We start from the raw sequence: 12,365 nt of genomic DNA, 5'->3' as shown, positions 1-12,365 counted from the left end.
CCAGGAGCAATATGAGAAACTCTTTGAGACGCTCCACGAAACTAGGCGTACTCAAACACGCGAGCTCGTTGCCCCTGTGGACATTAACCAGCATCTAGGTGCCTCCTAACACTGAGGGTCACCTTCCTTCGACATTGGTATCCCTGATGAGGAGTTAGCTAATCATCAAAACATTGATCAACATGAGACTTCTCTCAACCCAGCTGCTTCGACCCGAAGCAGTAGAAATGGAGGAAGACACCTCCTTGCATAAGGGTTGGAAGGATCAAAAGCCATTTATCATGACTACCGAGACTTCCTAAAGCAACGTCGAGAGATCCCCTCCACATATGCTCGAAGATCAATGACCCAAGGGTTTCTGAAAGACTCAATCCCTTCCCACGACCCAGGCCAGCTACCAATCTAGGGAAGGAACGACAAGTCCCAGAGGAACATGAAGGTACAGGGAACTCTGAGGTATTCTGACAGACTCGCCCTAGAAGTCAGTACGGCGAGTCTAAAGAAAAATCACACACCCTTGCTCAAACTTTCCTACTTATAAGAGGCGATGGAGACTTACGAAAGAAAATCCCAGTGGTACATGACTCCACTCAGGACCCCCTTGTCCTACAGCTCATTGAGGAAGTAAACAAGTTGAAGGCCGAACGTCAGGCCAAGATACCTGATTGAAACCAACCCAGGCCTGGCCCTCTCACAAGGAGGATCTTCGACACCCCCTTTAAGTGAAGACAAAATAAAAGCTTAGTTTACAACTCTATACTGGAAATGATGACCCAATTGAACACCTTAACCTCTTTGAGTCCACCATGGCATATTGAATGCACACCGATGAAGAGGGATGTCTTCTCTTCCCCTCCACCCTCTCTGGCGAAGCTCTAAACTGGTATTGCCGTCTTCCACCTGAGACAGTAGACTTATTTGAGGAACTGAAGAAACTGTTTGCCTCTCAACACATCTTCCAGATCGATCGTTTGCATTTTACAGATTACTTGTACACTATTCACCAGAAGCCGGACGAGTCACTACGAGAGTATGCCGATCATTTCAGCCATGAGTATTCTCGCTGTGCTGAGGCAGATGACAAGACCGTCCTCAAGGCCTTCACGGCAGGCCTACGTGATTGTTTCTTCAAGTACATGATCAATGCCAACACTTGGAAGACTTACTCTGAGGTGATGGCACAGACTTACAACCATGCCTCCGCCGAGGCAAGGACATATCAAGGGAAACCCCCCCATAGCCACCCTTTATCAGCAAATAGAGAATGGAAGCCAGATCCAACCAAATGAGAAGACCTCGACCTTCAAACGGTAGCGGTGTCTCCCCCTGCCTTACTTAATACTTTGCCAAGTCAACAGACATATCAATCTCAGGGCAAAAGGAAAGATTTACATCCTCACCAGTCTCATTTTAGTAAAAAGAGTAAGGGACACTACCGCGATAACCAAGGGTATCGCCATAATAATCCCCAACCCCAAGCAGTCAACACAGGGCATACACACCTTTGAACGCCACATGCGTGGCCATTTACCCCAGCATAGCACACTTGATACTGAAGCCAAAATCGAGGCACCCGAATTGCAAGCCCACGAAGAACACTAGCATGTTTTGCTACTAGCACAAGCATAACGGCCATGACGGCGAGAAGTGTATCACCCTTCGTGATCATATTGAAGCTTTGGCACGTGAAGGAAAAATTGATCAATTCCTCCTTCACCCTCCAAGGGGTAACCGTAACCAACGCCAGGTGAATGTGATATATTCCATAAGTAGTGGCACACCCATATTTAAATCTTCCAACAAGGCCATGAAAAATAGTGAACGAGCTTTAAAGTCTGGCCACCACATGTTTCACGTGGAAGACATCAAGGGAGGTAAGTATCAAAAGCAACTGGGATCCAATATGTTTCTACCCTGAGGAAGAAAGAGGTATCATCTACCCTCATAACGACCCACTGATCGTGGAAGCTCACATAGCCAACTTTGAAGTACGACGAATCCTGGTAGACATGGGGGCTTCAGTCAATATCATGTTTGCTAAAGCTTTCAGGGCACTTAATGTAGCTGAACACTTGCTCGATCGCCCGATTTCCCCTCTAATAAGCTTCTCATGTGATATCGTGCAACCTTTGGGGAGCATACACTTACCTTTCACCATTGATACAGGCCCTTACATAGCTACCATTACCACTAACTTCTTGGTGGTTGATTGCCCAACGACATACAATGTCATCTTCGGACGCACAGGCATCAATGATCTCAAGGCCATGGTATCCACTCATATGTTGTTGATGAAATTTCCAACCCCCTATGGCAATGGTTACATCAGAGGAGATCAACTTAGTGCACGATCATGTTACAACACTTCGGTCAAGCAACAGCACGTGCCTGTGCCCAAGGAAACCCTTTCTATACATGACTAAGTCAAAAAGACCAGCCTAGACGAAGCCAACTTGGATCTTCACGGTGGCAACAGTCAACCCGATGATCCTCGAGATAAATCTTTCACCCAGCAAGCACAACCCGCTGAAGAGTTGGAGAATGTCTTTATCTCAAAAGATTATCCGGATCGCATGGTGAAGATTGGCACCACCCATTCGGTTATCATTGATCTTTTTTTTTACAAGAGAACACTGAGGTCTTCGCCTGGTCATACGAGGACATGACAGGCATCTTTCCCGATATCATTTGTCATTACTTAAGTATTGACCCCAAGACCAAGCCAATGAGACAAAAGCAAAGATCCTATGACACTGAACGGTACGAGGCAATGAAGGCAGAAGTTAAAAACTCAAAGGCATAGGCTTCATCCGCGAAGTCAATTATCCAACGTGGGTAGCAAATGTTGTCCTTGTTAAGAAGAATCTGACCAAGGAAAGTCTTCTGCTCCAAAAGGTTTTGTGGAGAATGTATGTCGATTACACCGACCTAAACAAAGGATGCCCAAAGGATAGCTTTCCTCTTCCTCTCATAGACAAACTTATAGACTTTACGGCAGGGTGTGAACTCCTGAGCTTTATGGATGCTTACTCAGGATACAACCAAATCCCCATGAACCCTACGGACCAAGAACACACAACCTTCACTACTGACAGGGAGACTGGTCAATTCAATGTTCGTCGAACAGAATGGGAAGAGCATGGAAGTTTACGTTGATGATATGCTAGTCAAGAGCAAACATGATGACCAACACATCACCAACCTATCTGAAACTTTCACCATTCTGAAGAGGTATCGAATGAGGTTGAACCCCAACAAATGTGCCTTCGGCGTAAGCTCTGGTAAATTCTTAGGCTTCATGATAAGCCAACGGAGGCTAATCCTGAGAATATCAAAGTAATCCTCTACATGAAGGAACCGGTAACTTCAAAAGATATCCAAAGCCTTACTGGCAAGGTGGCAGCCTTAACTAGGTTCATCTCTAAGGCCACAGACAGATGTGCTCCTTTCTTCAAAGCACTTAAGGGAATTAAGAAGTACATTACGTAGATTGATGAATGTGCTGAGGCATTCAAAAACCTCAAAGACTACATGAGTAAAGCCGCTCTTCTCTTCAAACCTGAGGTTGGTGACATTCTCATTATCTATCTATCGGTATCGACTTCAGCAGTAAGTTCTATTCTCATTCGAAATGATGGTAATGTCGAACGGCCTGTCTACTACACTAGTAAGGCCTTACAAGATACGGAGACTCGATACTCCAACATTGAGAAATTGGCTCTAGCATTGGTCATGTCTGCTAAAAAACTTCCTTTTTACTTCCAAGCACACTCCATCATCATGCTTATCAATCATCATCTTCGACAGATACTCCAAAGTCCTAACACTTCTGAGCGAATGATCAAATGGGCGATAGCATTGGGTGAGTTTGACATCTCCTACCAACCAAAGCCAGCTGAGAAGGGCCAAGCAATGGCATACTTCATCGCTGACTTCACATATCCTATTGACATTGTTTCTACGCCTAAAGAAGTGATTTCATTACCCTCGAAAGCTCAGAAAATAGAACCAACAGCCCCAGCATAGAGTCTATATGTTGATGGCTCGTCCAACCAACAAGGTTGTGGAGTAGGACTAGTCCTTACAACCCCTGACAAAGTGGCGATGGAGTATGCTCTTCGTTTCAAATTCAAGGCGTCGAACAATGAGGCCGAATATGAAGCTCTCCTAGCAGGCTTACATTTGGCCAAACACCATGGGGTTAAACGAATTGATATCTTCAGTGACTCCCAATTGGTGGTTAACCAGGTCACCAATAACTTTAACGTTAAGGATAGCTCAATGGCAGCATATCTAGCACAAACACAATTGTTGCTCAAGCACTTCCACTACCAGATCACCCAAATTCCTCGAGCGACAAACAGTCATGCAGATGCTTTGGCTTGCCTCGCCTCAGATGTGGAAGACAAGATTGGGAGAAAAATTCAGGTCAAATTGTTGGCAGTACCAAGCACCATGGTTGCAGAACTGTATAACTTATAACAGGGGGATAGTTGGATTACCCCGATTTATATGAGACAAATAAGGCAAGTAAAAATGATACCACACTTCGGTACTTAGAAGTTTCGTGATTACTCAATGGCTTGGATCTTGCAAGTCCCCAAACGAGGAGCTTCCCTCACTCGGGAACTTAGGGGAGCACTGTTTATACCATACTTGATCAATCCTGAAACTACTGAGCACCGATCAACGTTATACCATCAAGGACCCAGAACGGTTTCCTTTCAACCAGAAGGTCAATCACAGCGCGACACGTGTTGACATCAGAAGCCAATCACAACACGACACGTGTCTATCAGAATGAAACTAGAAACTCTCTTCTATAAATAGAGATCATTCTCTCACAATATTTCCTAATGTCATTTGTACTAAATCATTCACTAGTGCTCACTAAAGGAGAGTTTGAACCTATGTACTTGTGTAAACCCTTCACAATTAATGAGAACTCCTCTACTCCGTGGACGTAGCCAATCTGGGTGAACCATGTACATCTTGTGTTTGCTTCCCTGTCTCTATCCATTTACATACTTATCCACACTAGTGACCGGAGCAATCTAGCGAATGTCACAAACTTAACACTTTCTGTTATACCAAAGTCCTCACTGATTTTATGCATCAACAGATTTAAATTGAAATAGAAAATAAATAACTATAGTAGTGAACTAAACAAGATTTTAATTTGGGTCCATCAACAAAATTAATTCCCGAAAATAAATATTTCAAGGACTGGGTGTTACACTATGTACCACACCCTCTCTCTCTCTGGCCTCCATAATTGTTCAGTAAATTATGTCTGCAAGAATTCTGTATTTTTTGTCACAAAGTGACCAATAATAGCTTGTGTTAGAATTTAATTTTGTTTTGTGATACCAAAATGCACTTCACAAATTAACCAATAAAAAATCTAATACGCTTGTGTCAATGGCATAACGCTTAATCCATTTTAAACAACATTTTTTTCCCTTTTTCCTCAAAGAAAAAAGCCGCCCTATAGGAAGTGATGAAAACCATTAGACTCGTGTTAGCTCGGGGACTCTGACACCTAGTTCGTGGGAACAAGGAGAAGAAATTTTTAGTTGTGACGGGAACACAAATGATACATCACGTGTTTTTATGCAAGTGGTGAAAATTTTTAATTTTTAAGTAATAATCTTTTAACACATATAACCTACCATTTATATAGGGACACGTGATGTATCACCTCATATGACGATCACACTGAAAAATCTCTCGTCCGAAGAGGTTCTTTGTTAGTGCCACATACATTTAAGCTGAGTCAGCTAATTACTGGGCCCCAACAACAATGAATGACATTGTCGTTTAATGGGACAGTTAAAGCAACATCAAACCAATCACAACAACACAACACCACGAATGTCATAGGAGATATTATTCAATAAACTAAAAACATGGTACATTAAATATTATAATACAAATAATTGAATATTTAAAAAAAATTAAACTATTTATTATATCTCACCCTATTTCGATACATTTTAAAAAATTTATGCGCAACAGTCGATACCCATTTCGTTTGTCGCTACTAGGATACTACTCAGATTATTATTTTATTAAGGTATACTTAATTAATACTAATCATCTCTTAAATATCTTTCTGTTCTTAGGACCACACCACGACTTTTTTTTTTTTTTTTTTGTCAAAATGAAAACTTTATTAAATTCTAATATGAATATTTACATCTTCAGCAAGAATATTAAATAAAAATTTCGGACCAATAGCATCCCAATGGAAGGCACCTCCAAGTGAGGCAACGTATGAGGCGATAGCATGAGCAGCGTCATTTCCATTCCGCTTGACAAAACCAAACCTCACCCCTCGAAATTGAGAGACCAACTAACCAATATCATGAATATAGCATTCCAAAGTCGTACCCACCACATAATTCCCATTAATCATACTAATTATCACTTGAGAATCAGACTCGATCTTCGCTTCCTCATAACCCAACTCCAGACAAACCAATAATGCCGCACGAATTGCCGCAGCTTCCACCATAGCCATCGTGTTGAAGAATAGTCCACCCTCCCTCCCCCCCCCCCCCAGCCACACTCAACAAACCAGCAAAATCCCGCATTACCCCAACCATATCCACCTTTGCATGTCTTAGAGCACCATGCGCCATCGCAGTTGACCTTAATCACCCCAAAACCTGGCCGCTTCCACCGTACTGGCTGTCCAGCAAATACAGCCCCAGCCACGACGTCACTCCCCCCAGATTCATGATTTGCCACAGAGGTGCAAACTCTAAATTCCAAAAGTTGCTTACGTACCAAGTGAACCATATCCATGGGATCATTTAACACCTCATGAAACACCATTTCATTCCTACTCTTCCATATTCTCCACATAATAAACACACACTCCTGCAACAACTCATCCTTCTTATCATCTTCATGAAATCTCATACATAACCCCTTCCAAGTCTCATGAAAATCTCGCCCAATAATAGCCGTGATATCTATCTGCAAAGAGCAACAGTACCACAAAACACGACTAAACTCACATGCAAAAAACAGGTGATTCTCCGTCTCCTCCGCACCTCCACACATCACACATTTACTTTGCACTCGCATGCGCCGTCGAAGAAGGTTGACCCTAACTGTTTATATATTTTACATGTTTTTCACCACCATAATGCTTCAGTTCATATATTTTTCCTCACAAATTTGGTCTCTAAATTCACGAAAAGGCAATAGATGCATGTTCCATGTCAATGGTTTGGCACATGAAATTTCTAGTTTTCATACGGTGGAATAAATCCTATACCTCATGCTTCACATAATTTAAGTTACTCTAAAATCCGGTTATATATACTCAAAGAAACAAATTTCAATTACACCAACCACTTCCAAACCTTGTACAATAATTAAATAAAGATAAATGTAGGGAGAAAACTTATGGAGTGTTGCTGTATAAATTTAGAGAAGGAAGAAGGAAAAGAATCGACAGAAAAGAGAGGGGAAGAAAAGGGCTTGATAGAATGATTATCGAGAAAAATAACTACACGCATTTTTTAAAATTTCTATATTGTAGGCCGACAAATTAAGCTATTAAGCAGTTGAATTTCTACTTTAATGTGTTAAACTAAAAAAGAAATCATTTTAACGTTTGCCATAAAATATATAATTCAGAAGGATAATATTGAAGATAAGTTGGTAAAAGCCCACACTTCATACTTGTAAGATATTTAAACTCCAACGATCACTTTCTTCTCCAGTTTCAGTTTACAATCAAGAGTCAAGACAAAGTACAGAAAAAAAAATTAGGAAGTTGAAATCCAGCCCCAATGTTACTATTTTTCGCGAATAATGAAAATAATAAATCAACCCACCACCACTTCAAAAAAGATTTAATTTTTCCCTCTTGAGAAAATAGTGTTTGTCTCGCCCAGAAACTGCCACATGGCTTGAGAATCTCCATGATGGGTGGACAATTCAAGCCTTCAAAGGTTGTGGCTCCCAGTCACCTAGATTATTTTATCTCCCTCCCTCTCTCTCTCCCTCCATTTTTTCTCCCTCCTCAAATCCTCAGACTCCCAGTCGTTATCTTTCCACACAGAGGAAGAAAGCCCGAAGCTTTCATTTTTTTTGTTTTTGTTCTTTCTTCTTTGCTTCTCAGAGCACAAACCTATGGCTTCCGCTGTTTTCTGCAACTCCATGAACCCATCGGCGGTAGTTTTCTCAAGATCCCACCTACCGTGTCCCGCCAACAAAGACTTCCCACTTGTATTTTCCCCATATTTTCACTACAACTGCCATTTGAGAAGCAGAGCAAGAACTGGGAATAAGAAGCGTTTGACTGAGGTGAGAGCTGCGACGGCGGCGCCACCCGAAGAGGCCTCCACTAGTGCGCCCGCACCGACCCAGCAGAAGAAGAACCTGAGAATTCTGGTTGCTGGCGGTGGAATCGGAGGGCTGGTTTTTGCTCTGGCGGCGAAAAAGAAGGGATTTGATGTGGTGGTGTTTGAGAAGGATTTGAGTGCTGTGAGAGGAGAGGGGCAGTACAGAGGTCCTATTCAGATACAGAGTAATGCGTTGGCGGCGTTGGAAGCCATTGATGTGGATGTTGCTGAGGAGGTTATGACGGTTGGTTGTGTTACTGGGGATAGGATCAATGGACTCGTTGATGGGGTTTCTGGTACTTGGTAAGTTGTTTTGATTGATCCATTATAAGACGTGTACGCGGAGCGATTGTGATTTGTATGCAGCCATTCAAATGTATTGATGATTAGTTGATTATCAGGTATGTCAAGTTTGATACATTCACTCCTGCAGTGGAACGGGGGCTTCCAGTTACAAGAGTTATAAGCCGAATGACATTGCAACAAATACTTGCTCGTGCTGTCGGGGACGATATTATTATAAATGGTAGTAATGTTGTTAACTTTGAGGATGTTGGAGATAAGGTAATGATCTCATACTACCCGTTAATTACTTAAATCTTGTTTGTACCGTTGTTTGTCGCTTAGAAATGTGAAAAAAAATTGAGAAGGTGTTTCCTACTTTTTGTTTGTGTCTTTATATAATGTGCATCTTCGCAGTGCTATTTCAATGTAATCGAACTGCGTAGAATTCATCTGGTTTGGCAGTTGGTAAGAATTCTTATACCTTTGTCAATTTAATAGGTCAATGTGATACTTGAGAATGGTGAGCGTTTTGAAGGCGATGTTCTGGTTGGGGCCGATGGTATATGGTCAAAGGTATTGCAAAATTCCAAGGCTCAAAATTCTGGGCACACATGTGAAATATTGTCTACTGATATACCATAATCTGCAGAGTATATTCATTATAAAAATACTAAGTTGAAATCAAATTACGTTTTCTTGTGAGTAGGTGAGGAAGAACTTGTTTGGATTAACGGACGCTGTTTACTCTGGTTACACTTGTTATACTGGTATCGCAGATTTTGTGCCTGCTGACATAAATTCTGTAGGGTATGTCTGACCTTTTATTTTTTTTAAGTATGGCTAGTTTACGGGTTTACTGGCATTTGTACTATTTCGTTGTCTTCTTATATGTCAGGTTAGATTATGCGTGAAGACTTAAATTTAAACTTATCTTCTGAAGGTACCGCGTATTCTTGGGGCACAAACAATACTTTGTTTCTTCAGATGTCGGTGCAGGAAAGATGCAGTGGTATGCATTTCACAAGGAAGCACCTGGTGGTGTTGATAGGCCCAATGGTATAGATTGAGATTCTCAGCCTTTCTTACGTAGTTGAAATCGTCAGATGGTGATATATGTGTGTGCTTATACTCTTTATGATAGTAGAAACATACGATTCATTTGTTCTTGTCCATTTTTTGGCAGGTAAAAAGGAAAGGCTGCTCAAAATATTCGAGGGCTGGTGTGATAATGTGATAGATTTGTTACTTACCACAGAGGAAGATGCAATTCTACGACGAGACATATATGATAGGACACCCATCCTAACCTGGGGAAAGGGTCGTGTAACCTTGCTTGGCGATTCTGTTCATGCTATGCAGCCAAATATGGGTCAAGGGGGATGCATGGCCATTGAGGTATGCATTGCACTGATTTGGTTCAACACCGGGCATTATCCATCACCCAGATCATGTTGTTGAGCGTTCTTTCTGACCCTATTACTTAATCATCACAGGACGGTTATCAACTTGCCATGGAGCTTGATAAAGCATGGCAGAAAAGTAGCGAATCGGGAACTCCTATTGACATTAATTCTTCTTTGAGAAGGTAACCCCACACTATTATATTGATGAAAGTTAATTGAGATAAGCTGATGACACTTCCTGATGCATCTGAATCTTAGTGTTCTTAAAATGAAAATCGTAGATTTAAGTTATACGCCAAAGCAGTTGTTGTATAGACTTTGGTGAGTTTTTTTACTTTATCTTCAGCTATGAGAATTCTAGAAGACTGCGGGTTGCCATTATTCATGGAATGGCCAGAATGGCTGCACTAATGGCTTCCACTTACAAGGCTTATCTGGGAGTGGGACTTGGTCCTTTGTCGGTAAGACCTTTTATTAAGTACATACTGAAAATCAGTTAAATGAATAGATGATAGAACGAAGGTGCATATGTACTCATGTTGGCTTAATCCCCTTGTAGTTTTTGACCAAGTTTCGGATACCACATCCGGGAAGAGTTGGTGGGAGGGTTTTTATTGATAAGGCAATGCCCTTGATGCTGAGCTGGGTCTTAGGTGGTAACAGGTAAAATTTTGATCAACTGTAACTTTCTGTGTCTTTTGCTCATTCTTTTTTGTTTTAGTTATAAAAATCTTATTACAATTTAATCTGTTGGCGCTTGGATCATAGACCTTCATGTGTTTTAAACGGATACTTTTCTACCGAGAAACTGACGATGTTTCTTTGCAGCTCAAAACTTGAAGGAAGGTCACCCAGTTGCAGGCTCTCAGATAAAGTACGTTGTTCAAAGTGTTATTCATCAGCAGTGTATAGAAATTGTTATTTCTTTCCTTCATCTTCGGATCGCCCTTTGGACTTTATTGTTACTTAACTGCTAATATGCGGACAAATTTTATGAAGGCAAGTGACCAGTTACGAACATGGTTTGAAGACGATGATGCACTGGAGTGTGCTATTGACGGAGAGTAAGTTTTATCCCAGTTTCTGTCATCATAATCTACAAAATATTTTCAGTAAATTTACTAATCCAGGGTAGTTGTGTTGATATTCAATTTGTTCTCGTAGGTGGTATCTTATACCTTGTGGGCAAGACAATGATGCTTCGCAACTTATTTGTTTGAATAGAGATGAGAAAACATCCTGCATAATCGGGTATGCCTACATACCCATCATTCCCGTCCTCCCCTACAAGACACACATTATATTATTGTATAGAACAGAACCATCAACCGCACATTGCCTTATATTTTGGAAGGCACAAGTGTTTTCAGTAAGATGTTCTAAATAAGAAAATTCTAATGATGTTTTCTCCTAGTCGTAGGAGCGTACCACATGGGGATGCTTCTGGAACATCAATAACAATACGCTCGCCCCAGGTGATTTGACCGCTTCTGTTCACTTTACATTTATCTCCAGAAACAAACCTATTTCTTCCTTTTTTTTTGGTGTGTTCTAGATTGAGCGATGAGGTATTTCTTAATTCAGGTCTCGGATATGCACGCTCGTATCAGCTACAAGGATGGTGCCTTCTACGTGACTGATTTGCATAGTGAATATGGTACCTGGATTGCTGAGTAAGTAGAAAGGGTGTTTTTTTTTTTTTTTTTTTTTTCTTACCGAAAGAGCTGAAACAAAGTGGTTTTCACCTTTTTCTGCGTGCAACTCAATTTGTTAAAACTTTTCCCTGCATTCCCCCTATAATACCTTCTACTTGTGCAGTATTGAGGAGAAGCGATACCGAGTACCCCCAAATTCGCCTGCTCGTTTACATCCTTCCGATGCTATTGAGATTGGTTCCCAGAAGGTAGTAAACAATCCTTACCGTATAGTTTTCTGCATCACTCACAGTCAATCCATCGTATCTGGCAAATGGTGCCACATTTTTGCACGGTGGTTCCTTTTGTCGGAATGAATTCTTAGCATCCAATTATTATTATGCAGGTGGCGTTCAGGGTTAAAGTTATGAAGTCTTCTCCGAAGAGTGCCGAGAAGGAAGGAGTTCTTCAAGCTGCGTGACGGTAACTTCATATAATGAAATTTGTACAGCATTGTTGAGAGCAGTGGAAATGCAAAATGTGAATATGCTGCGCTTTGCAGAGTAGATAGCATTACACCAACATTAGACGCTACCCTTCCAAAAAAAAAAAGAGGAAATATGTACGACATGTAGAACTTTCTATCTTCATGATGAATGTGAATATATCGATTTTGACTA

The 12,365-nt window shown here is 41.2% G+C and overlaps 2 protein-coding genes across 3 annotated transcripts; one reads left to right on the top strand and one right to left on the bottom strand.

The window, feature by feature from the left end:
- Positions 1-6,426: 6,426 nt before the first annotated feature.
- Positions 6,427-7,071, bottom strand: LOC114821353 (uncharacterized). The gene has a single exon (XM_029093424.2). The coding sequence runs from the start codon at positions 7,069-7,071 to the stop codon at positions 6,427-6,429; it is 645 nt and encodes a 214-aa protein (XP_028949257.2).
- An 835-nt stretch (positions 7,072-7,906) lies between these two features.
- Positions 7,907-12,365, top strand: LOC103401379 (zeaxanthin epoxidase, chloroplastic). 2 transcript variants are annotated; one of them, XM_029094438.2, is made up of 16 exons: positions 7,907-8,666; positions 8,765-8,927; positions 9,147-9,221; positions 9,355-9,455; positions 9,589-9,704; positions 9,832-10,043; positions 10,142-10,233; positions 10,398-10,512; positions 10,611-10,714; positions 10,880-10,925; positions 11,051-11,115; positions 11,216-11,302; positions 11,472-11,526; positions 11,636-11,724; positions 11,870-11,954; positions 12,092-12,365. In XM_029094438.2, exons 1-16 carry the CDS (start codon positions 8,152-8,154, stop codon positions 12,164-12,166), a joined length of 1,995 nt encoding a protein of 664 aa, XP_028950271.2. In that variant the 5' UTR covers positions 7,907-8,151; the 3' UTR covers positions 12,167-12,365. The 2 variants fall into 2 exon arrangements, with proteins under 2 accessions (XP_028950271.2, XP_008338315.2); XM_008340093.4 differs by having other exon boundaries at positions 11,466-11,526.

This window comes from Malus domestica, chromosome 15 (assembly GCF_042453785.1).
Source record: "Malus domestica chromosome 15, GDT2T_hap1".
In the NCBI taxonomy this organism is placed as follows: domain Eukaryota; kingdom Viridiplantae; phylum Streptophyta; class Magnoliopsida; order Rosales; family Rosaceae; genus Malus; species Malus domestica.
This window is presented reverse-complemented; position numbering and strand designations above follow the sequence as displayed.

Excerpts from the sequence above, each read along its gene's own strand:
- LOC114821353 (XM_029093424.2), bottom strand. The coding sequence starts at position 7,071 with ATGTGTGGAGGTGCGGAGGAGACGGAGAATCACCTGTTTTTTGCATGT.
- LOC103401379 (XM_008340093.4), top strand. The coding sequence starts at position 8,152 with ATGGCTTCCGCTGTTTTCTGCAACTCCATGAACCCATCGGCGGTAGTT. Across the intron at positions 9,705-9,831 it reads TGGTGTTGATAGGCCCAATG|GTAAAAAGGAAAGGCTGCTC; the intron begins GTATAGATTGAG and ends ATTTTTTGGCAG. Across the intron at positions 11,303-11,465 it reads AAAACATCCTGCATAATCGG|TCGTAGGAGCGTACCACATG; the intron begins GTATGCCTACAT and ends GTTTTCTCCTAG.